General features: G+C 39.4%; 1 protein-coding gene and 1 long non-coding RNA gene across 6 annotated transcripts in view; one reads left to right on the top strand and one right to left on the bottom strand.

The window, feature by feature from the left end:
* The window catches only part of LOC149970311 (uncharacterized), a 431,327-nt gene that overhangs the window by 208,476 nt on the left and 196,844 nt on the right, over positions 1–26,007 (top strand). The window lies entirely within an intron of this gene.
* Positions 19,965–26,007, bottom strand: part of LOC110496087 (nuclear factor of activated T-cells, cytoplasmic 1) — a 66,444-nt gene continuing 60,401 nt past the window's right edge. For all 5 annotated transcript variants that reach the window (XR_016493691.1, XM_090228329.1, XM_090228328.1 and 2 more), the window contains one exon: positions 19,965–21,768. Coding sequence is in view for 4 of the 5 variants with exons in the window: in XM_090228329.1 (XP_090084455.1) it covers positions 21,713–21,768 (56 nt within the window). In the remaining variant the exon portion in view is untranslated. The remainder of the gene's footprint in view (positions 21,769–26,007) is intronic.

Here is a 26,007-nt window from a genome sequence, read left to right as displayed (position 1 = left end):
GAGCTCTATGGACAATTTCTTCGAACCTCATGGCTTGGTTTTTGCTCTGACATGCACTGTCAACTGTGGGACCTTATATAAACAGGTGTGTGCCTTTCCAAATCATGTCCAATTAATTGAATATACCACATGTGGTCTCCAATCAATTTGTAGAAACAAGGATTATTAATGGTAACAGGATGAATCTGAGCTCAATTTTGAATCTCTAGCAAAGGGTCTGAAAATAAAAGGGTCTGTAAATAAGATATTTCTGTTTATTTTTTTTGCCTTGTCATTATGGGGTATTATGTGTAGATTGTTGCCAAAAAAACGTATTTAATCAATTTTAGAATGAGGCTGTAACATAACAAAAAGTCTGACTACTTTCTGAAGGCACTGTATACTGTATTCTTGTCAATGCCATCCTATTCAACTATTGCTGTATATATGCTATTCTATCCTACGTATTCTACAGACATAATAAATATTCTATGTATAGACAATGTATACACATCCCATCACAGATAGATATACAGTATCTATCTAGTATATATTTATACTCCGGACTCTGACATTGCTCGTCCTAATTTTTATATATTTCTTAAATCTATTCTTTGACTTTTAGATTTGTGTATTGTTGTGAATTGTTATTGACTCCAGACATTTCGGCTTTTAATTTTGTATACATTTTTATGCATTTCTAAAAACCAAATTGCACTTTGACATGATGGGATATTGTGTGACACATAATCTCAATTTAATCTATATTCAATTCAGGCATAACAAAACAAAATGTGGAAACATTTCTGAAGGCACTTCAGAAAGTATTCACAGCCCTTGAATTTTTCCACATTTTGTTGGGTTACACCCTGAATTTAATATAAATTAAATTGAGATTTTGCAACAATCTACACACAATAATCATCATCTGGCCTACTATGGTGCAGTATTTGGACTTTTGTGTGCTATAGTGTGAGTGAACCATCATCATGTCTATTGACATGCTCTTTGGCCTACATAAGAGTAGTGGATGTTAAATACTATACAGTTACCTACAGCTGCCACTAAGGCTCTGAAAGGCCATCTCCGTCACGCCTGTACAGTATGACAGCTTGAGTGAGCGGAGATGAGGGCAGGACTGGGGCACTATCGGTTTACAGTGGGATGTTGATGATAATGAGAACCTGAAATGCAATCAGACTTCAACAGAAAATAATAACTTCTGCTAATTTCATATTAACTACTGGGCCGCTGGTTCATAATAAGTGTTTGTTGGCGGTCCACGGTCTGTCCACCGTTCTTATTATCAGTATCTTTCCACACAGTAATGAACCCCAATGATGTACACCACTCTCAATAATCGATGCAAATTTATTATAAAACACATTACATTATACAAATATCTGCATTGAATACATGGTAACGATGAATATGCATTTTATACATTTCATTAAAAAAAAGAAAGTGTTATACAATTAGTAATAATAATACAATAAATATACAGTTGAAGTCGGAAGTAATATACACTTAGGTTGGAGTCATTAAAACTAATTTTCAACCACTCCACAAATGTCTTGTTAACAAACTATAGTTTGGCAAGTCAGTTAGGACATATACTTAAAGCATGATACAAGTCATTTTTCCAACAATTGTAAACAGACAGATTATTTCACTGTATCATAATTCCAGTGGGTCAGAAGTTTACATACACTAAGTTGAATGTGCCTTTAAACAGCTTGGAACATTCCAGAAAATGATGTCATGGATTTAGAAGCTTCTGATAGGATAATTGACAACATTTGAGTCAATTGGAGGTGTACCTGTGGATGTATTTCAAGGCCAACCTTCAAACTCAGTGCCTCTTTGCTTGACATCATGGGAAAATCAAAAGATATCAGCCAAGAAAAAAATTGTAGACCTCCACAAGTCTGGTTCATCATTGGGAGCAATTTCCAAACACCTGAAGGTACCACGTTCATCTGTACAAACAATAGTACGCAAGTATAGACACCATGGGACCACGCAGCCGTCATGCCGCTCAGGAAGGAGACACGTGCTGTCTCCTAGAGATAAATGTACTTTGGTGTGAAAAGTGAAAATCAATCGCAGAACAACAGCAAAGGACCTTGTGAAGATGCTGGAGGAAACAGGTACAAAAGTATCTATTTCCACAGTAAAACGAGCCCTATATCGACATAACCTGAAAGGCCGCTCAGCAAGGAAGAAGCCACTGCTTCAATAGCCACTGCTCCAATCAATCCCATCAATACCCTACTCCTCCTCTGTTCCTCTGGTGATGTAGAGGTTAATCAAGGCCCTGCAGCACCTAGCTCCAATCCCATTCCCCAGGTGCTCTTGTTTGTTGACTTCTGTAACAGTAAAAACCTTGGTTTCATGTATGTTAACAAGAGAAGCCTCATCCCTAAGTTTGTTTTATTTACTGTTTTAGAACACTCTGCCAACCCGGATGTCCTAGACCTAGACCTTGTCTGAATCCTGGCTTAGGAAGGCCACCAAAAACCCTGACAATTCCATCCCTAACTATAACATTAAGATAAGATTAAGATAAAATAGAACTGCTAAAGGGGGCGGAGTTGCAATCTACAGCAGAGATTGCCTGAAAAGTTCATTCATACTATCCAGATGTGTGCCCAAACAATTTGAGTGTACACTTTTAAAAATCCACCTTTCCAGAAACAAGTCTCTGACATTTTCCACTTGCTGTAGACCACCTTCTGCCCCCAGCTGTGCCCTGGATACCACATGTGAATTGATTGCCCCCCATCTATCATCAAAGCTCGTACTGTTAGGTGACCTGAAATGGGACATGCTTAACACTCCGGCAGTCCTACAATCTAAGCTAGATGCCCTCAATCTCACACAAATTATCAATGAACCTACCAGGTGCAACCCCATACCCGTAAACACGGGCACCCTCATAGATATGATCCTAACCAACCTGCCCTCCAAATACACCTCTGCTGTCTTCAACCAGGATCTCAGCGATCACTGCCTTATTGCCTGCGTCCATAATGGGTCCGCGGTCAAACGTCCACCCCTCATCACTGTCAAACGCTCCCTAAAAGACTTGAGAGAGCAGGCCTTTCTAATCGACCTGGCCCGGGTATCCTGGAAGGATATTGACCTCATTCCGTCAGTAGAGGAGGCCTGGTTATTCTTTAAAAGTGCTTTCCTCACCATCTTAAATAAGCAAGAAACATTTAGAACCAGGAACAGATATAGCCCTTGGTTCACTCCAGACTTGACTGCCATTGACCAGCACAAATACATCCTGTGGTGTATTGCATTAGCATTAAATAGCCCCCGCGATATGCAACTTTTCAGGGAAGTTAGGAACCAATATACACAGGCAGCCCTGCACCCCCCACAGCAAATTACCCAAGCATCCCCATTTCTCATTCACCCAAATCCAGACAGCTGATGTTCTGGAAGAGCTGCAAATCTGGATCCCTCCAAATCAGCTGGGCTATACAATCTGAACCTTCTCTTTCTAAAATTATCCGCCGAAATTGTTACAACCGTTCAACCTCTCTTTCGTATAGTTTGAGATCCCCAAAGATTGGAAAGCTGCCGCGGTCATCCCCCTCTTCAAGGGGGAGACACTCTAGATCCAAACTGCTACAGACCTATATTTATCCTACCCTGCCTTTCTAGGTCTTCGAAAGCCAACCGTACCTACTCCGCTATGCAATCTGGTTTCAGTGAATCTGGGTGCACCTCAGGCACGCTCAAGGTCCTAAACCATATCATAACCGCCATCGATAAGAGACAATACCGTGCAGTTGTATTCATCGACCTGGCCAGGGCTTTTGACTCCGTCAACCACATGGTGGACTCAACAGCTTTGGTTTCTCAAGTGACTGCCTCGCTGGTTCACCAACTACTTCTCAGACAGAGTTCAGTGTGTCAAATTGGGCCTGTTGTCTTGACCTCTGGCAGTCTCTATATAGGGGTGCCACAGGGTTCAATTCTCGGGCCGACTCTTCTCTCTGTATACATCAATGATGTCGCTCTTTTTGCTGGTGATTCTCTAATCCACCTCAAACCAGACGACACCATTCTGTATACTTAAAAAAAAAACATTATTTAACTAGGCAAGTCAGTTAATTAAGAACAAATTCTTATTTTCAATGACAGCCTAGGAACAGTGGGTTAACTGCCTGTTCAGGGTCAGAACAACAGATTTGTACCTTGTCAGCTAGGGGATTTGAACTTGCAACCTTTCGGTTACTAGTCCAACCCTCTAACCACTAGGGTATCCTGCCGCCCCTGGACCTTCTTTGGACACTGTGTTAACTAATGTCAAGATGAGCTTCAATGCCATTCAACTCTCCTTCTGTGGCTCTTAAATTCAAGTTAAACTAAATGTGTGGTCTTCAACCGATTGCTGCCAGCACCTGCCTGCCCATCCAGCATCATTACTCTGGACGGTTCTGACTTAGAATATGTGGACAACTACAAATACATAGGTGTCTGGTTAGATTGTAAACTGTCTTTCCAGACTCACATTAAGCATCTCCAATCCAAAATTAAATCTAGAATCGGCTTCCTATTTCGCAACAGCATCCTACACTCATGCTGCCAAAAATACCCTCGTAAAACTGACTATCCTAGCAATCCTTGACTTCTGCGATGTCATTTATAAAATAGCCTCCAACACTCTACTCAGCAAATTGGATGCTGTGCCATCTGTTTTGTCACCAAATCCCAATATACTACCCACCACTGCGACCTGTATGCTCTCATTGACTGGCCCTCGCTTCATATTTGTCAACAAACCCACTGGCTCCAGGTCATTTACAAGTCTCTGCTAGGTAAAGCCCCGCCTTATCTCAGCTCACTGGTCACGATAGCAGCAACTACCCGTAGCATGCGCTCCAGTAGGTACATTTCACTGGTCACCCCCAAAACCAAATTCCTCTTTTGGCCGCCTTTCCTTTCAGTTCTCTGCTGCCAATGACTGGAACAAATTGCAAAAACCATTGAAGCTGGAGACTCATATCTCCCTCTCTACCTTTAAGCACCAGCTGTCAGAGCAGCTCACATATTACTGCACCTGTACGTAGCCCATCTGTAAATAGCCCATCCAACTACCTCATTCTCATACTGTTATTTTTATTTTTGCTCCTTTGCACCCCAGTATCTCTACTTGCACATTCATCTTCTGCACATCTATCACTCCAGTGTTTAATTGCTATATTGTAATCATTTTGCCTCTATGGCCTATTTATTCCCTTACCTCCCACATCGTACCTCATTTGCACTCACTGTATATAGACTTCTTCTATTGTGTGTTGTTTGTTTATTCCATATGTAACTCTGTGTTGTTGTATGTGTCAAACTGCTGTGCTTGGCCATGTTGCAGTTGTAAATGAGAACTTGTCCTCAACTGCCCTACATGGTTAAATAGAGGTGAAATAAAAATAAATAATACATTTTTTTATAAAAATACTCCCACTATCGAAAGAAAATGGTAGGGATGGCCATTTAAAATGTTTGTATTTGTTTTTAAATCTACTGTATATCACATACAGTGGGGCAAAAAAGTATTTAGTCAGCCACCAATTGTGACAGTTCTCCCACTTAAAAAGATGAGAGAGGCCTGTAATTTACATCATAGGTACACTTCAACCATGACAGATAAAATGAGGGAAAAAAATCCAGAAAATCACATTGTAGGATTTTTTATGAATTTATTTGCAAATGATGGTGGAAAATAAGTATTTGGTCACCTACAAGCAAGATTTCTGACTCTCACAGACCTCTGTAAGAGGCTCCTCTGTCCTCCACTCATTACCTGTATTCATGGCACCTGTTTGAACTTGTTATCAGTACAACGGTTAGTCAGGCTGATTAAGGTAGCATGTACATGTAGATGTGGTTAAAGTGACTATGCATATATAACAGAGTAGCGTAAAAGAGGGGGTTGGCGGGTGGGACACAATGCAGATAGCCCGGTTAGCCAATGTGCGGGAGCACTGGTTGGTCAGCCCAATTGAGATAGAATGTACATGAATCTATAGTTAAAGTGACTATGCTTATATGATAAACAGAGAGTAGCAGCAGAGTAAAAAGAGGGGATGGGTGGGTTAGGGGAGCACACAATGCAAATAGTCCGGGTAGCCATTCGATTACCTGTTCAGGAGTCTTATGGCTTGGGGGTAAAAACTGTTGAGAAACCTTTTTGTCCTAGACTTGGTAGTGCTTGCCATGCGATAGTAGAGAGAACAGTCTATGACTGGGGTGGCTGTTTTTTTTAGGGCCTTCCTCTGACACCGCCTAGTGTAGAGGTCCTGGATGGCAGGCAGCTAAGCCCCAGTGGTGTACTGGGGCGTACGCACTACCCTCTGTAGTGCCTTGCGGTCAGAGGCCGAGCATTGCCATACCAGGCAGTGATACAATCCTCTTGATGTTGCAGCTGTAGAACCTTTTGAGGATCTCAGGGCCCATGCCAAAGTTTTGTTTCCTGAGGAGGAATAGACTTTGTTGTGCCCTCTTCACGGCTGTCTTGGTGTGTTTGGACCAATCTAGTTTGTTGTTGATGTGGACACCAAGGAACTTGAAGCTCTCAACCTGCTCCACTACAGTCCCATCGATGAGAATGGGGGTGTGCTCGGTCCTCCTTTTCCTGTAGTCCACAATCATCTCAATAGTCTTGGTTACGTTGAGGGATAGGTTGTTATTCTGGCACCACCTGGCCAGGTCTTTGACCTCCTCCCTATAGGCTGTCTCGTCGTTGTCGGTGACCAGGCCTACCACTGTTGTGTCGTCTGCAAACTTAATGATGGTGTTGGAGTAATGCCTGGCCATGCAGTCGTGTGTGAACAGGGAGTACAGGAGGGCACTGAGCATGCACCCCTGGGGAGCTCCAGTGTTAAGGATTAGCGTGGCAGATGTGTTGCTAGGTTAGGTGTTTAGTCCCAGGATCCTTAGCTTAGTGATGAGCTTTGAGGGGACTAACTATGGTGTTGAACGCTGAGCTGTAGTCAATGAATAGCATTCTCACATAAGTGTTTATTTTGTCCAGGTGGGAAAGGGCAGTGTGGAGTGCAATAGAGATTGCATCATCTGTTTGGGTGGTTGTTTGGGTGGTTTGGGCGGTTGTGGATCTGTTTTGGCGGTAGGCAAATCTACAGACGTGAGTGCTACGTGTCTTTAGTCATTTAGACATGTTGCCTTCGTGTTCTTGGGCACAGGGACTATGATGGTCTGCTTGAAACATGTTGGTATTACAGACTCAATCAGGCACATGTTGAAAATGTCACTGAAGACACCTGCTATGCCCTGCGACGAACCATCAAAGTAAGTAAATGCACAGGTTTAGATAGTTTATTTATTATTATTTAGTACATAGTATTATTGGTCAAGTGATGGTAAGTCAAATGTGTACTTATTACAATTTCAAATGAATTAAAGTAGTAACAAGGCAGTTACTAACTAAATGTGAAATCCTACCACCTGTTAAGACCGGAGAGAGGACAAAGGAGAGAGATCTCATGGCCAAAACTGCCTATGAGGGAAGAGCAGGACAATACCTAACCTCTGTCTCAGCCAGCATAGGTGGAAAAGTAGTGATATGACATGGAATATACCATGTCAAAAAACAATTCACAACATAGGAGCGTTCCTGAAAGCACACCACAAGGCTACATACTAAGAGTTAGATGACAAAATAGCAGACACTCTCAAACTTGCACAAGCTCGGCTCAAGAGTATGATTAAAAATAAGATTATACATTTTTTTACTTCACTTTAATTCAGTCGGTCAGTATAGCTAAATTATTGTGCTGGTACAAAAGGAATGCAGTATGTTAAACCGGCATTTTGATAATTTGTTTACTGAAAATAATGAACAATTTGTGCTTTTGTGACTTCCGGGTGCGATTCGAGGAAGCGACTGTGGATGAGGACGGAGCAGCAGCAGCGCCTGAATAAACATTACATAGTTAACTTTTAGCTTCAAGCAGTTTTACACTTCTTGATTGGAGTGCAGTGTTGATGTTTTTACTGACTTGTTTTGTTAGCTTATTGCTGTGATTTTGTTTCCCTATCTATTGTGATAGTTTCTAAAAATAAAAAAAAATAAAAAATTATTGTCTGGAATTTTGTATACTTTGTCAGTGGACACCTACCGACATGATACGTTCAGGGTAGATTAAATGACATGTCTTATGTCATTAGACATTCAGAGGCCCCCTTCATTTCAACGTCCTTAAGTGACTTGGGAAGTAACTTGCGTCTACTGACACCACATGTACATCTACAGTAGGAGATATTTCATTAAAATATTATTTCTAAGTCAACCTCATAACATTGTCATATGTCAAAGTATATTAAATCCCCGTGGATTGATGAGAAAATTGATGAAAAATTGTGTGGTTGAGAGGGATGAGGCAAAAGGAATGGCAAATAAGTCTGGTTACACAACCGATTGGCAAACATATTGCAAATTGAGAAATCATGTGACTAAACTTAATAAAAAGAAGAAACTACACTATGAAACAAAGATAAATTACGTAAAAACTTTGAAGCACCTTAAATTACATTTTTGGAAAAAAGGCTCCATCAATCACATGGCTCATTCATCACAAAGCCGACTGATATTGCCAACTAATTTAAAGTTTTTCTTTAATATGCAAGATTAGCAAACTTAGGCATGTTATGCCAGCAACAAATGATGACACTACACATCAAAATATACCTGGCCAATTTATGATTATGAAAGACAAGCATTGTAATTTTGAATTCTTGTTAAGGTTTTCTTTTGTCAAAGGAGAGGAGGACCAAAATGCAGCGTGGTTATTTCGATACATCTTTAATAAACGATAAACACAAACAATACAAAACAATACAAAACAATAAACGTAACGTTTTTGCCAAATGACTACCGTAATCAGAATGATGGGAAGTTTAAGCGCGGTCGATTTACGTCACATTATGTGATGGTGCTCAGTTTTTTGTCGGCATGAATCTTGTGAAAGCGGGAAAAATCCATAAATTAACCGCGAGGTTCAAAGCGTGGAAAAAAAGTAGCGGCTTATAGTCCGGAAATTACGGTAGCTACTTGTTTTGTAAGCTTTGACCATCTGGCATGGTAGTTATTACTTGGCTCAGATGACAGGAAGGGTGGAGGTAGCAGGCTTTCTGTTGCCTCTTGAGACTCATTATTACTCCTCACCACAGGAGTTTCCTTCTATGATCTAAAGTTGCATTGTTGTTTCTTAGACATGAATGAACAAAGCCCTAATGCGAAGCACAGGTCTCACTATGTTGTTGCTATGCATTCTTAGGAAATGTTACAGAAGAGTTGTTATCAAGATATCATATGAATGAAATGTTGCATGTGCAAGTTAAGCAGGATGGTATTTTTGCCTTAATGATATTTCTTTGAGTCATTCACTATGTATAATGTTTTCCTAAGAATTTGTTTTTTCTAGATCTTTTGTTACTACATTCAGAAAAGTTTTGCCTAGTCCTTAGTGTAGTTTAGTCAACATTCCAGGAGATAGCGCTATATAGATAAAGTTAAAGCACTGCCTGGCTTGCTTTATTGATTTGGTACATTTTTCACGTGTTTATGAATTACATTTCAAGATCCATCACCAATTAAACTTCCTCTGCAAAGCAGTTTGTGAACTAAAGAAAAAGTGAAATGAGTAAAGTAATTCAGTATTACCTCAACAAAAGTTAAAGATCAAACCACTTAAAAAACGAATTTGAGCTCTGGAGAAATGAATGGAATTTGTTTGTGTATATGGAAAAACAAAACTAAATGTCCGTCTTCCAGTTTAGCTAGTCCCCTTTAGCTCCTTAGATAGAATTACAGAGATGTTTACATACAAGAATGTGTTGATTGAGCTATAACAAGTTGAAATGAAACATTTAAATTGTTGGTGGTGTGATTCTTGTGAATAATTACATGTGATGTCCGCAAATGTGCATATTCACTGTGGATGAAATATGTGCCTTGGTTGGTTATCAATTGCACACCCATCAAGGAATGGGGCTATAATCCCCAGGTTCCCTCAGAATAATCCCTCACCGCAAGACTCATACATAGGACTTTGGCGTCTCTGCTCTGCTGAACCTCTGACTGAACTCCCTGCTGTCTATGTGCACAGCATGCATCTATGTGCACAGATGCATGCTTTCCTCTTCTTACTGTTAATTTTTAAAAATAAGTGCACAATCTATTTTCTTATGATTTATTTTGAGCACAATGCAAAGGCGTGAAATATAATTCAAAGAGATGGAATATATTTAGAAATACATATTTTTATTTTGGATTATGATATATGCATATGGTCAAGTCCTTTTACGTATTCGATATGTGTGATGTAGTTTTTTTGTACTTTTGAGTAGAATTTCCTATTGTTTTCCATAAATGTTGTTTTGTACCAGATCAGAACAATATCCTGCTAAGATGTTTCCTAGTAGTTATACAATACTTATATAAGTAACCAATGTTGTCTTTTGGCTGCTTCATGGTGACATTTTAAGTAAAGTAAGGAAATGCAACCCTGACAGTGTACAATTAACTTGAACCTCTACAGGCTTGGTGGGTCCCCCGTGGGACGGTTGAGCTAACATTGGCTAATGTGATTAGCATGAGGTTGAAAGTAACAAGAACATTTCCAAGGACATAGACATATCTGATAATGGCAGAAAGCTTAAATTCTTGTTAATCTAACTGCACTGTCCAATTTCCAGTAGCTATTACAGTAAAAGAATACCATGAGTGCACAGTTATGAACTTGAAAATGTGTTAATAAACCAATTCGGCACATTTGGGCAGTCTTGATACAACATTTTGAACAGAAATGCAATGGTTCATTGGTTCAGTCTACAATTGTAGACATACACTGCTGCCATCTAGTGGCCAAAATCTAAATTGTGCCTGGGCTGGAATAATACGTTATGGCCTATCTCTTGCATTTCAAAGATGATTGTACAAACAAATACAACAAAACACAATTTTTTCCTTTGTATTATCTTTTACCAGATCAAATGTGTTATATTTTTCTATATTAATTTAACATTTCCTTTCAAATGGTATCAATAATATACATATCCTTGCTTTAGGTCCTGAGCTACAGGCAGTTAGATTTGGATATGTATTTTCAGGCGAAATGTAAAAAAAGGGACGGATCCTTTTAAGCCACAAAGTATTTTGGGCATGTCTTTCGGTATTAGAAGCATGATTTCAAAGTGATTTCCACTAAAGCACTAAAGATTCCTTTTCCTATCGCTTCCTCAAGGTGTCAACAGTCTTCAGACATAGTTTCAGGCTTTTATTTTGAAAAATGAGCCAGAACGATAACATCCCGTCAAGTGGTCACATGAGTTTTGCTTGCGCAACAGAGTTTGGATAGGCATCGCTTTTCCCTCTCCTACTGTGAAAGACATTTGCGGTTGATATATTATCTATTATATATTTTAAAAACAACCTGAGGATTGATTATAAAAAAAATGTGACATGTTTCTGTGGACATTACGGATATTATTTGGAATTTGTCTGCGTTGTCGTGACCGCTCTTCCTGTGGATTTCTGAACATAATGCGCCAAACAAACGGAGGTATTTTGGATATAAAAATAATCTTTATGGAACAAAAGGAACATTTGTTGTGTAACTGGGAGTCTCGTGAGTGAAAACATCCGAAGATCATCAAAGGTAAACGATTAATTTGATTGCTTTTCTGATTTTCGTGACCAAGCTACCTGATGCTAAGTGTACTTAATGTTTTGTTATGCGATCGATAAACTTACACAAACGCTTGGATTGCTTTCGCTGTAAAGCATCATTTCAATATCTGAGACGACAGGGTGGATTAACAAAAGGCTAAGCTGTGTTTTGCAATATTGCACTTGTGATTTCATAAATATGAATATTTTTAGTAATATCATTTGACTGAAGCGCTATGCTATTCAGCGGTTGCTGATGACAATTATCCCGTTTAAGGGATGGGTAGCATCAAGAAGTTAATGACTCCAACCTAAGTGTATGGTCACTTTTGACTTCAATTGTATATCTATATATGTAAGGGAATACCCCCCTGAAATGGACAAAAATGAATGGCAACATATTGGCATTGGACAAACCATATACACGATGTCCAATACCACCCAATGTGGCGTTGATTCATGCAAAGTATATTGCAAATGCCATATGGCAATTGCCAGTTGTAACACTTCAAAAATCCAACAGTGCGCTCCACCGGGGTTTTTCATATTGGAAATGCAACCCAAGTCAACATCCAAAAGCAACATTTTGAAAAAATTATTTTTTTGTCAAAAACTTATCACCCCTTAAAAAAGTGCTTTCTGGACCGTTTTTCAAAATTCTTTCGAATTTTGTGTCAATTACACATGTGTAAGAACTGTATGAATATACTTTTGTCCAATTTTGTTATCATAATTGTTTGTTTTTTTTTAAATTACATGCGCATAAGGCATATGTTTTGTCCATTTGCAATATGATTTCATAGGAAGTCAAAAGTCAAAAGTCAAAAATGTCAAAATTTGGTAAAAAACTTCACACATCCTTAAAAAAGTGCTTTCTGGACCGTTTTTCAAAATTCTTTCGATTTTTGTGTCAATTACACATGTATAAGAACTTTTTCAACATACTTTAGTCATACTTTATTATCATATATATTATTTTTTTTTAAATGTGCATAAGGCATATGTTTTCTCTATTTGGAATATGATTTCATAGGAAGTAAAAAGTCAAAAATGTCAAAATTTTATAAAAAACTTCACACACCCTTAAAAAAGTGCTTTCTGGACCGTTTTTCAAAATTCTTTCGAATTTTGTGTCAATTACACACGTTTAAGAACTGTATCAACATACTTTATTCGTATTTTATTATCATTATTATTATAATTTTTTTTACTTGTGCATAAGGCATATGTTTTGTCCATTTGCAATATGATTTAATAGGAAGGCAAAAGTCGAAAATGTGTTTTTTAAAAAAAACTTTAATCATGTGTAATCATGTGTAACAATCATGTGTAAGAACTGTATGAATATACTTTTGTAAAATGTTATTATCATAATTTTTTTTTAAACTTGTGCATAAGGAACATGATTTGTCCATTTGCAATATGATTTCATAGGAAGTCAAAAGTCAAAGTCAAAAGTCAATTTTTTTAGGGACAAAATTGACTGAACTGATGAACTCGGGATGGCCGGGCAGTGATAGTTGTTCATTTCCATCACTCGTTGTGTTGATTTCATCATGTCCATTTGGTGATGTTTTTTCACTATAGAATCACATTGCAAATGCACGTGCATTTGCAATATGTTTCAATGGGCATTTACCATCACGAATTTGTCATGCTATAAAAATCCTGCAGGAATGTGAAATTGACTGGCCCGATGAACTCTTTGCAGTGATTCTGGTTCATCTCAATCGTTCGTTAGGGTTGATTTCAGAATGTCACTTTGGTGATGTTTTTTCACTATAGAATCATATTGCAATTGCACGTGCATTGTTGTGCAACTGGTAACCCAAAAATAAAAAATATGGTTGTAAATGCATTTGCCGGGACTCCTATTGTCCATGCCCGCTATGGGAGTACCCTACTACGGCCCTCTATCCATGGGGGCCGTCGCAGATTGTGATTTTCCTCCGTGCAACTGGTGATCTGAAATGTGCAACTGGTAACCCAAAAATAAAAATATGGTGATTTCCTTATGTCCATTTGTTTATGTTTACTTACTTTTTCAAAGTCACTGTGCATTTGCAATATGTTTTAATGGGCAGGTACCATCACGAATTTGTCATGCTATAAAAATCCTGCAGGAATGTGAAATTGACTTGCCCGATGAACTCGGGATGGCTTTGCAGTGATTCTGGTTCATCTCAATCGCTCGTTAGGGTAGATTTCAGAATGTCGCTTTTGGTGATGGTACCTCACTGTTTAAACATATTGCAAATGGACAAGAGTCAAGTGGACAAGAGTCCATCAGTCAATTAGATATCATTCTGACACCAAACTGATACAAACTGACACCAAACCCACTTTTTCCAACTCGTTTAGTAGCCAACTATTACATACTTCAGAGCTGGCCCAAAATTCACAACGCCTTCGGTTCAAACCATAAAAAAAAACATAAAACACGTAGTTACGTTCTAGCTGCGGGTCCATTTCTTATGTTATGTGTTGGCCTAGCTGAGGCGCCCGCGAATCCCAAGTTTCGGCTCGATAGGTCATTTGGTGTCCGAGAAAAACCCTAAGTTGTGTTTTAGCCTTCTTTTTTTCAAGTTCGCTGCACTCAGAACGAGCTACGGTCAAGCGGGGCGTCTCGTTGAACTCGGCACAGTCTGGAGACTATGGTGATGCCATTTTTTGTGTTGATTTCAGAATGCCATTTTGGTGATGGTCCCTCTCCGTTTAAACATATTGCAAATGCACAAGTCAGTCTAGCAAGTCAGTGTCCATCAGTCAATTAGATGTCATTATGACACCAAACTGATATCAATTGACACCAAACCCACTTTTTCCTACTCATTTAGAAGCCAACTATCACATATGTCAGAGCAGGCTCATAATTCACAGCGCCTTCAGTTTAAAACATGATAAAAAGGTAAAACACATAGTTACGTTCTAGCTGCGGGTCCAGTTCGGACATTATGTGAAGGCCTATGTGAGGCGCTGAGTCCCGAGTTTCGGCTCGATAGGTCATTTGGTGTCCGAGCAAAACCCTAATTGGTGCTGAAAATCCACTTTTTTCCATGCCTTGCTACGGGGTCCTTGAACGAGCTATCGGACAGAAACATTGGGGTCCGTCTCTATGGGCCGAGCCGGTTTCAGCGCCTTGCGTCTCTGAGCTCTCTAAAGTCTGAGTCTGAGTCTGAGTCTGAGTCTCTAAACGTCGTCATTTTCGTAATGGTCAAAATGAATTGAAGGTATTACAAATGTACGAGGCTGTTTCTCGGTCGGAGAACCTTCTAGAGCCACGTAACTCACCACGCACCATCGACCGGAGGTCTAGAACAGGTTTCTAATGTTTCGGAACTCTAGGTCTGACGGTTCTTTTTTAGCTCGAACAAAGCTAACTATTGCAGCCACTGTCTGTCTCTACGCACCCCAATACGTCCCTCCTTCCAAGTTGTGTTTTAGTGTGATTTTTTTTTCCTTTTAATTTTTTGGGGAAAAATGACTGATTTACAGTTCATGGGGGTTGCCTAATCACATATATGAAGTTTTGGACGGATCTGACTTTTTTAACCCTTCGAAACAGCCCCTGAGACACCAATTATGGCACTTCCGGTTGGCACAGGAAGCTATAAGTCAGCACATATCCTCATTGGGGTATGCTTTTACAGAATCCTGAGTTTTAAGTCTTTACGTTAAGAATTGACTGATTTACACAGGGTCGAATGCACTATGTCTGTCAAACTGCAGGCAGGGTATGGATATACACTTTTAGGTTGTTTTTAACCACTTCCGGTTGGTCCAGGAAGCTTAGAATCAACACAGGTAGACCTCATAGTGGCCTGATGGACTGGTACCGAAGACAGGTTCATACGGCATTCATAACCCATATAGGCTTCAGGTTGAATTTAGGGGTGCAGGCAATGTATTCCTATGGGGAGAGATGTCACTGTAATCTGTGAGATCAAAAAACCCTGTTTTACTGTTAAGGGTTAATGCCACACGGTCAAGGTTAGGCTTGTACAGATCGGGAGGACCTTAGGAACATTCCTGTGGTGGAATTTTTCTTCTCACCCTAACGGTTCTTTCACTGTCACCCAAAACCAAATGACATTGTGGGGCAGGCTTCATTTTGGGCCTACTATTCTAATGGACGCTGCGCCTAGACCGAGCGAGCTACGGTCAAGCGGGATATCTCGTTGAACTCGGCACGGCCTAGGGATTATGGTAATGCCTGCTTTCTGTGTCTTTAAGCACCGCACTTTGTCACTCCATCCTTGCTGTGTGTGTGTGTGTGAGAGCTTTTCTTTGACATCTGTTGGGAGAAATGACTGACTTACAGTTTATGGGGGATTGCCTAATCACACATATGAAGTTTTGAAAAGATCTGACCTTTTTAACCCTTGGAAACAGCCACTATGACACCATTTAAGGCACTTCTGGTTGGCACAGGAAGCTATAAATAAACTCATATCCTGATTGGGGTATGCCTTTACATAATCCTGAGTTTTAAGTCTTTACGTTAAGAACTGAGTTATTTACGGAGGGTTTAGTATGTGTGTGTTATTTCAGAAAATCATAGAAAATCACAGAAATCTCGCAGAGCTCCGCAGCACACTTTAAAACGATTCGTATGAACACCCTGCAACTGGATCTGTAACCGTTGAAAAAAAAAACCGCCTATTTGTGAACATCACCAATTTGTCATTGTTCCGTTTCTCTTAAATGACGATAGATAAATGGCTGGTTCTTTTTTTATTGACACCGGAGGCTCCTTGACTTTGACCTGAAGTGGAAAAATAATTTCTCTATTTCCATTTTGGACCTTTAATCCCAGAAAAATGGCCATAACTCAAAAACCGTTGAGGCCTAGACGCCATCTTGTTCGGGGCCAACTGCCCATTATGCCAAACCTACGCTCACCAAGTTTCGGCTTCAAAATATTTTCAGTTTTCGAGATAAGGCCCCGTCGTGATTCGTGATGTTTTGCCAAATTGCCATATGATTCCTTATGCCCTCTTGTGGGAATTTCCGGGATAGCGGAAAAATGGTCCAAAACTTGTTTATTTTATAAAACGGAAACCGAATGTCCGACAAAGTTCATTCGATGACTTCCCGGTAGGTCCGGCCCTACCGCACGGCCCGACGCCGACCACAAATTTTACAAATGTTTTCGGACATCTAGTAAGGGACCGTACATTTGCAATATGGACTTTCTCACTAACCATACACGAAATGTCAAAATGTTCCCTTAAGGTATGTCACGCCCTGATCTGTTTCCCCTGTTCCTTTGATTGTCTCCACCCCTCCAGGTGTCGCTTATTTTCCCCAGTGTATTTTTCCCTTCTCTGTGCCAGTTCGTCTTGTATGTTAGTCAAGTCAACCAGTGTGTTTTTCCCATACTCCTTTTGCTGTTCTCTTTTTGATAGAATTCCCAGTTTTGACCCCTGCCTGACTCTGAACTACTTTCCTGCCTGCCTGATCATCCTGCCTACTCTGACCTTGATTCTCCCTGCCCTTCGGTACCTTTTGAATCTGTACTGGTTTTGACACTTTTGCCTGTCTACAACCATTCTCTTGCTTTACCCTATTGGATTAATAAATATTGTAAGACTAACCATCTGCCTCCTGTGTCTGCATCTGGGTCTCGCCTTGTGTCATGATAATATAGCCTACATATTATATGCAGTACCAGTCAACTTTGGACACAATGGTTTTTATATATTTTAAATATTTTCTACATTGTAAAATAATAGTGAATACATCAAAACTATGAAATAATACATATGGAATCATGTAGTAACCCAAAAAATATTAAACTGCCTTGACAGCTTTGCACACTCTTGACATCCTCTCAAACAGATTCATGTGGTAGTCACTTGGAAGGACACCTTGAAATGCATGTGCTAATTTGTGGAATTTCTTTCCTCCTTAAAGCTTTTGAGCCAATATGTTGTGTTGCGACAAGCTAGGGGTATGTACAAGAAATAGCCCTATTTGGTAAAAGACCAAGTCCATATTCTGTCAAGAACAGCTCAAATGAGCAAAGAGACACAACAGTCATGAAGGTCCCTTTAAGACATGAAGGTCAGTCAATACAGTATAGTAAAAGTACAAATATAAACACTTTCTCATTCCTTATATGCAATCCAGACTAATTTCCAAGCGAAGCATTTGTGTTTAGTGAGTCCGCCAGATCAGAGCCAGTAGGGATGAACAGGGGTGCTCTCTTGATAAGTGTGTGAATTACTATTTTCCTGTCCTAATAAGCACTCGAAATGTATTTTCTTCAGGAATGTAGCGGAGTAAAATAAAAATATCTAAATAGTAAAGTAGAGCTGCCACAAAAAACTACTTAAGTAGTACTTCAAAGTATTTTTAAGTACTTTACGCCACTGGATGGTACACAGAAGATTGTCTTTTACCAAATAGGGCTAAGTCCTTATTATGGCAAGAACAGCTCAAATAAGCAAAGAGAAACGACAGTCCATCATTACTTTGAGACACGAAGGTCAGTCAATACGGAACAATTCAGGAGCTTTTAAAGTTTCTTCAAGTGCAGTGGCAAAAAACATCAAGTGCTATGATGAAACTGACTCTTATGAGGACCATCTGTCCTTTGGAGCCTGAATTTGAGATCTTTGGTTCCAACGGCCGTGTCTTTGTGAGACGCAGAGTAGGTGAATGGATGATCTTCGCATGTGTGGTTCACACCATGAAGCATGAAGGAGGAGGTGTGAAAGTGTGGGGGTGCTTTGTTGGTGACACTGTAAGTGATTTATTTTGAATTCAAGGCACACTTAAACAGCATGGCTAACACAGCATTCTGCAGCGATACGCCATCCCATCTGGTTTGCACTTAGTTGGACTATCATTTGTTTTTCAACAGGACAATGAACCAAAACACACCTCCAGGCTGTGTAAGGGCTATTTGACCAAGGAGAGTGGAGTGCTGGATGAGATGACCTGGCCTCCACAATCACCTGACCTCAACCCAATTGAGATGGTTTGGGATGACTTGGACCGCAGAGTGAAAGAAAAGCAGCCAACAGCCAACAAGTGCTCAGCATATGTGGGAACTCATTCAAGACTATTGGAAAATCTGGTTGAGAGAATTCCAATAGTGTGCAAAGCTGTCATCAAGGCAATGGATGTCCAAACTTTTGACTGCTGTTTAAAAGTTTGGTGTCACTTAGAAATATCCTTATTTTTTAAGAAAGGCAAAATAAATCTACATTTAAACAACAGCAAATTGATCAGAAATACAGTGTAGCCATTGTTAATGTTTTAAATTACTATTGTAGCTCGAAACATCAGATTTTTATGGGATATCTACTATACAAAGGCATACAAATGCCCATTATCAGCAACCATTACTCCCTGTTGTGTTAGCTAATCAAAGTGTATAATTTAAAAAAGACTAATTAATCATTAGAAAATCTTTTTGCAATTATGTTAAAACAGCTGAAAACTTTTGTTCTGATTAAAGAAGCAATAAAACTGGCATTCTTTAGAATATCTGGAGCATCAGCATTTGTGGGTTCAGGCTCAAATTGGCCAGAAATAAATAACTTTCTTCTGAAAATCATCAGTCTATTCTTGTTTTGAGAAATGAAGGCTATTTACATGTGAGAAATTTCCAAGAAACTGAAGATCTTGTGCAACATTGTGTAGTATAGAAAGAGGAGTGGGAGGCCCCGTTGCACAATTGAGCAAGAGGACAAGTACACTGGAGTGTTTAGTTTGAGAAACAGATGCCCTCAACTGTCCTCAACTGGCAGCTTCATTAAATAGTACATGCAAAACACCAGTCTCAACGTCAACAGTGAAGAGGCGACTCCGGGATGCTGGCCTTCTAGGTAAAGTTGCAAAGAAAAATACATATCTCAGACTGGCCAATAAAAATAAAAGATTAAGATGGGCAAAAGAACACAGACACCGGACAGAGGAACTCTGCCAAGAAGGCCAGCATCCCGGAGTCGCCTCTTCACTGTTGAAATTGAGACTTGTGTTTTGCAGGTACAATTTAAGGAAGCTGCCAATATTTAAGACTTTTTTGGTTACTACATGATTCCATATGTGTTATTGCATAGGTTTGATGTCTTCATTATTATTCTACAATGTAGAAAAAAGTACAAATAAAGAACAACCCTTGAATGAGTAGGTGTGTCCACACCTTTGACTGGTACTCTATACTAAATATGACTATGAGTGCATAATGAATTAACTAAATATAACTTTGTAAAAGCTAAACTACACGAATGCACATTATTTGATGCAAATAATTGAGTCTATAGTCGTATAATTAAAAAAAATACTATTTATTGACAGTACATGAAGCAGAATAGGAGCCCACAAAAAAAGCTTTGAACAATGAATCTACATATCTGAACAATATAATAGTCATTTTTCAGTAAACATGGCTTTTAAGTTTGTGGATTAAGACTTAAAATAAATACACATAAACATATGCAGTTCTAATAAGGGAACTTCTGCTAGCTAAAGATACAATCAAAGCTGGAAGTATAAAGCAAAAAAGGAAGTCTAGCATTCTACAAACAGAATATTGGTATTGTAGTGTATTATACAGTTAACCATTTAGTTATATGAGGAGCAACATGACACACTTGAATAAACAGAGTACATTCTATAAGAATAAATACATACATTCATCTTGGAGGTTTTTGATCTCCAACATGAGAATGTATTGTTTTTCACAATTGTTACCTATTCTTTGGATTAAATAGTTGTGCAGAAGAGACAAAGCTTTTCCTATTACAATCTTAAATGCATACATTCTTTGAGAGATAAACACTATACCTGCATATTGCATAGGTATCAAGGTATTATTTTATTGACAATTTAATTGACAATTTAACCAAAGTGTGATGATTCCTTCCGTTCATATCAATGAAAAATCATTATTGCTAATGTACGTATTATCAGCTCCCCCCACTGTCTGTACAAGCAAAACAAACCTAACAAAACCGAGTTTCAGGGTGGAGAAAACCTGCTGCAGTTGCTCTTTCCCATTCACTTATTTTTCAAGCATAATTATTTTTAGTATCTTGTAGACAATAACTACAGAACTATGTAACAACTATGTAAAGGCAATACATTCTGCAAATCAAGCATTAGCCTGTAAGCAACAGTGTTGCAATCACAAACTGACCATTAGCTAATCAAGAATATGAAATGCAAACATTCCATTGTTCTAACAGGACAGAGGCAGCACTGGTACTTTAGATGAAATTGTGGCTTTCCAAAAGGCACTAGCTTGGTTGAATATCTTCAAAATCGTCTTAGCAACGCATTTCCATAGTTTTATTTCCTTAAAATAAATATACAGCTGCACAGATTGAGGTCTCTTTTCAAGGCATGTGCTTTTAATTCACTATACTCAAGGACTCAATGTAGATGCCATTTCTCAGTCCTTAGGCCACTTGAAGAGATGACTCAAGTCACAAACATACAAAGCGGTACAAAACAGATCCAAAGTCAAATGTAACATGCAAGTAAAGCTATCAGTGGTGAGTGTGAATGAGTGTTTAATTCTCACCATGAATGAAAAATCGTGACCTCAAATTTGGTTAGTTTCCCTATACTCTTATTTATTTCCAGTCAAAGGCACTTCTTTTGTTTGAAATTATCTCATTGTAAAGCCAAGAATGCAATCTGAAGCTCTGTACACAAAACAAACACTTAGGCATTCAATAATTTACAATATCTGCAGACAGAAGTTAAAAAACACTCCTTGGTCAACTGAAAAGCATACTTCTTGGGATTGAGCCTGGAAGGGGTGGTGCTACATACATTTTTTTCTTAGAGGTCAGCCATTTAATTTAATTTTCCATTTCTGTACATTGGAAAATCCTCTGAAACGGAACCTTCTGAAAGGCACACATTGGATTCTGATCTTCAGGATGCTGAATCTCTTGTATGTTCCACATTTTTTTTGGGCAGACTGCATGCAGATGTTGTAAAAATTATTGGTATGGTATTTTCCTCTTTCTTCCCCCTCAGTCCTTCTGTGTCCTTAATGAAATAGTGTTACGCATGACTGTGGACAGAGATGCTTGAGAGATCGTTCCTGATGATCTCATTAACTGTGAAGAAAGGAGAAGGAAGATGTCAATATCTCACAATCTACATCAAAGCATCTCCGGTAGAGTTCATAGTATTTGAGAGCTATGTGTTTTAACAGGTAATACGTCATAATACTTTCAGTGTGAAAAAGTCATTTGTTCAAACAGCGGAAAATAAATGGAGCCATGTTAACACAGATGAACAGCAGTCTCAGACTGTTTGGTTTGGAGGGGATACAGCTTCTTGCCCTCTACAAAAGATCTAAATGCACTTCTCTCCCCTTTTCCTGCCTACTGCCACTCTTTCAGTGTTCCCACACTTGAAGAGCCCTGTCCCCTTTAATCAGCTGTGTTCTTTGGCTGATGGGAGGAAGTGACCAAACACCAAAGGGACTAACTGGAGATAAATAAACAATAATGTGCCAGTGTGGGCCTTCTGATCAAGAAGAAGATGGCAAAGGCAGCCATCGGGATTGAGGAGTCCACCATGAACCGCTCACCCTTACAGTGCTGTTTTTTGGCAAGCCTCATCAGCTCTATAGAGGAGTCTGGCAATATTTCACAATTTGGTAACATCGGAAAAACCAAGAGTTTGTAGTAAGAAAGGGTCTCCTTTGTATTATAATAAGCAATTCCCCTTTATTACTTATAAGACCACATTCCTTCATCTGTGTTATAGTTATAGCTTCAGTATCTGAATAAAAACAATACATTATTTTCCTATGACGATGATAGGGTAATGGGTCAATGGTACAAGGCACTTTTTAAATTTAGACAGACGGCTGATTGAGGAGCTCTAAAATGTCTTGATTTATTTTTTGGGGCCCTGGTCAAAAGTATTACACTATATTGGGAATAGGGTAATATTTGGTACTAAGCATCTAACTGCCTGGGCAGCGGGTCCTCCATGACTCAGATCTAGCAACAGGCCCAGGATGTCTCACTGCTCCACCAGAGATCAGCCATATAGGAAATGGGTGAGGGGTAGACCCCTGGAGCCTGGCAGCGGAAGCCAAGCACACAATCTTACAGAGGAATTCCCTCTGACCGAACACTGGATCTGCGGTGTTAGCTCGCTCCCGCCACAGCCAGGAGCTGGGGCCTGGAAAAGCAACCTGGAAATGTGAGATTTCCTCCAAACAATGGAGTGGTGCTTGTTCATTTGAGGTTGTGCGGTGCAACCCTTCCCTGTGTGAACGAGCACTGACACAGTCACTTCCACTCAGTGTTTTTCCTTCAGTTCCCTCCAAAAGAAGAGTGACTGGGTGTGCCTTGCAGTGTTTGGCTGGTCTCAGAGGACAAACCCCGGAGGTGTTAACATGGAAGTCTTTGTGGTCCAAATCATGTGCAGGTCCAACTAATTTGAAGTGGTCGCCACAGCTGAATGTGAAACATTAAAACTTCATTCCACATAAGCAACCAATAAACTAAACTAAATAACTAAAGAGGTATTCCATAACATGTACAGGGATCTCGAAGACAAATCACTAGAATTTTGAAAATAGTGAAGCTATTTTATTTTGGCTAGAGTACAGTACCAAACTTCCCTCTGAATCTGAGCCATTAAGTTGTCGAGACAAAGTTAATGTGTTTGGCCAGCTGATTGACTGCTATTAATAAAGAAATAGGATCTGAGTGTTGGCTAAATGAAGGAGTAGAGTTCTCACACGTGTGTGTCATAGAAACACAGACACACTGAACCTATAATGTGTCTTTGAGGACAGGGGTGTATTTCAATGTGATACGACTTCATGAGTAACTTGGCAAGAGCAGATACTTGTCATTAGAGTTATAATATTTATATTCAGCTGCATTAAATCACCTTTTCTTGATCTGTCATAATAGGGTATTTAGAAAAAAATGGATGGCTATTCAGTTTCCAAAGGTTCACCTCAGTGCTACAGTTTAATCTGTGTAATACAGTACATCACCAACAGACGGTGTCCAAGCCCATCTTTCAGATATGAATAAGGTATGTGCTATGAGAGCTGGGGCTTTTGTGAAGACTGTCTGATGAAAGAGACCTTGGAGTATTCCAAATCAATAAGATTGAAGCTCTGTGCTTCAGTGTGGATAATGTACCATATTAGGACTCAGCTTCAATTTGATTAACATCTAACTCTATTGAGGTATAGGTACAATATACATCATGGCATTTTCTGATACATACAAGGTGCATAGTTTACTTTTAGCATAATCTTAAATTGAGAGCACCACATTAAGTTTCTTAGTCTTTGTCAGCAAGAAAGGTGTCCCCAGCACAAGGTGCACCTTTGTGATGATCATGCTGTTTAATGATATGCCACACCTATCAGGTGGATGGATTATCTTGGCAAAGGAGAAATGCTCACTTACACGGATGCAAACAAATTTGTTCACAACATTTGGGAGAAATATGTTTTTTGGGCATATGGACATTTCTGGGATTTTGTATTTCAGCTAATGAAAAATGGGACCAACACATTACATTATATTTTTGTTCAGTGTAGAAAGAAAGTTGATTAAATCTGTAAAGACACATTGACAAAAGTTTACATGAATCAAAATCTGGGATTGATTATTTAAGAGTAAGTGTTGAGTTTAACACTAACACTCTACAGTGCTGTAGCAAGTACAATGTCCCCTTCCCTGCAAAAGCAAGCTGACCTACTGACTACAAGCAGAAAACATTGGTTACCCCCAGTGAGCCCATAATGTTGTCTATTTACTTACAGTGCCTTGCGAAAGTATTCGGCCCCCTTGAACTTTGCGACCTTTTGCCACATTTCAGGCTTCAAACATAAAGATATAAAACTGTATTTTTTTGTGAAGAATCAACAACAAGTGGGACACAATCATGAAGTGGAACGACATTTATTGGATATTTCAAACTTTTTTAACAAATCAAAAACTGAAAAATTGGGCGTGCAAAATTATTCAGCCCCCTTAAGTTAATACTTTGTAGCGCCACCTTTTGCTGCGATTACAGCTGTAAGTCGCTTGGGGTATGTCTCTATCAGTTTTGCACATCGAGAGACTGACATTTTTTCCCATTCCTCCTTGCAAAACAGCTCGAGCTCAGTGAGGTTGGATGGAGAGCATTTGTGAACAGCAGTTTTCAGTTCTTTCCACAGATTCTCGATTGGATTCAGGTCTGGACTTTGACTTGGCCATTCTAACACCTGGATATGTTTATTTTTGAACCATTCCATTGTAGATTTTGCTTTATGTTTTGGATCATTGTCTTGTTGGAAGACAAATCTCCGTCCCAGTCTCAGGTCTTTTGCAGACTCCATCAGGTTAACTTCCAGAATGGTCCTGTATTTGGCTCCATCCATCTTCCCATCAATTTTAACCATCTTCCCTGTCCCTGCTGAAGAAAAGCAGGCCCAAACCATGATGCTGCCACCACCATGTTTGACAGTGGGTATGGTGTGTTCAGGGTGATGAGCTGTGTTGCTTTTACACCAAACATAACGTCTTGCATTGCTGCCAAAAAGTTCAATTTTGGTTTCATCTGACCAGAGCACCTTCTTCCACATGTTTGGTGTGTCTCCCAGGTGGCTTGTGGCAAACTTTAAACTACACTTTTTATGGAGATCTTTAAGAAATGGCTTTCTTCTTGCCACTCTTCCATAAAGGCCAGATTTGTGCAATATACGACTGATTGTTGTCCTATGGACAGAGTCTCCCACCTCAGCTGTAGATCTCTGCAGTTCATCCAGAGTGATCATGGGCCTCTTGGCTGCATCTCTGATCAGTCTTCTCCTTGTATGAGCTGGAAGTTTAGAGGGACGGCCAGGTCTTGGTAGATTTGCAGTGGTCTGATACTCCTTCCATTTCAATATTATCGCTTGCACAGTGCTCCTTGGGATGTTTAAAGCTTGGGAAATATTTTTGTATCCAAACCCGGCTTTAAACTTCTTCACAACAGTATCTCGGACCTGCCTGGTGTGTTCCTTGTTCTTCATGATGCTCTCTGCGCTTTTAACGGACCTCTGAGACTATCACAGTGCAGGTGCATTTATACAGAGACTTGATTACACACAGGTGGATTGTATTTATCATCATTAGTAATTTAGGTCAACATTGGATCATTCAGAGATCCTCACTGAACTTCTGGAGAGAGTTTGCTGCACTGAAAGTAAAGGGGCTGAATAATTTTGCACGCCCAATTTTTCAGTTTTTGATTTGTTAAAAAAGTTTGAAATATCCAATAAATGTCATTCCACTTCATGATTGTGTCCCACTTGTTGTTGATTCTTCACAAAAAAATACAGT

This window comes from Oncorhynchus mykiss, chromosome 30, assembly GCF_057628025.1.
Source record: "Oncorhynchus mykiss isolate SJ-2025 chromosome 30, ASM5762802v1, whole genome shotgun sequence".
Taxonomy (NCBI): Eukaryota; Metazoa; Chordata; class Actinopteri; order Salmoniformes; family Salmonidae; genus Oncorhynchus; species Oncorhynchus mykiss.
The sequence above is the reverse complement of the archived record's forward strand: the minus strand, read 5'-3'. Positions and strand labels throughout refer to the sequence as shown.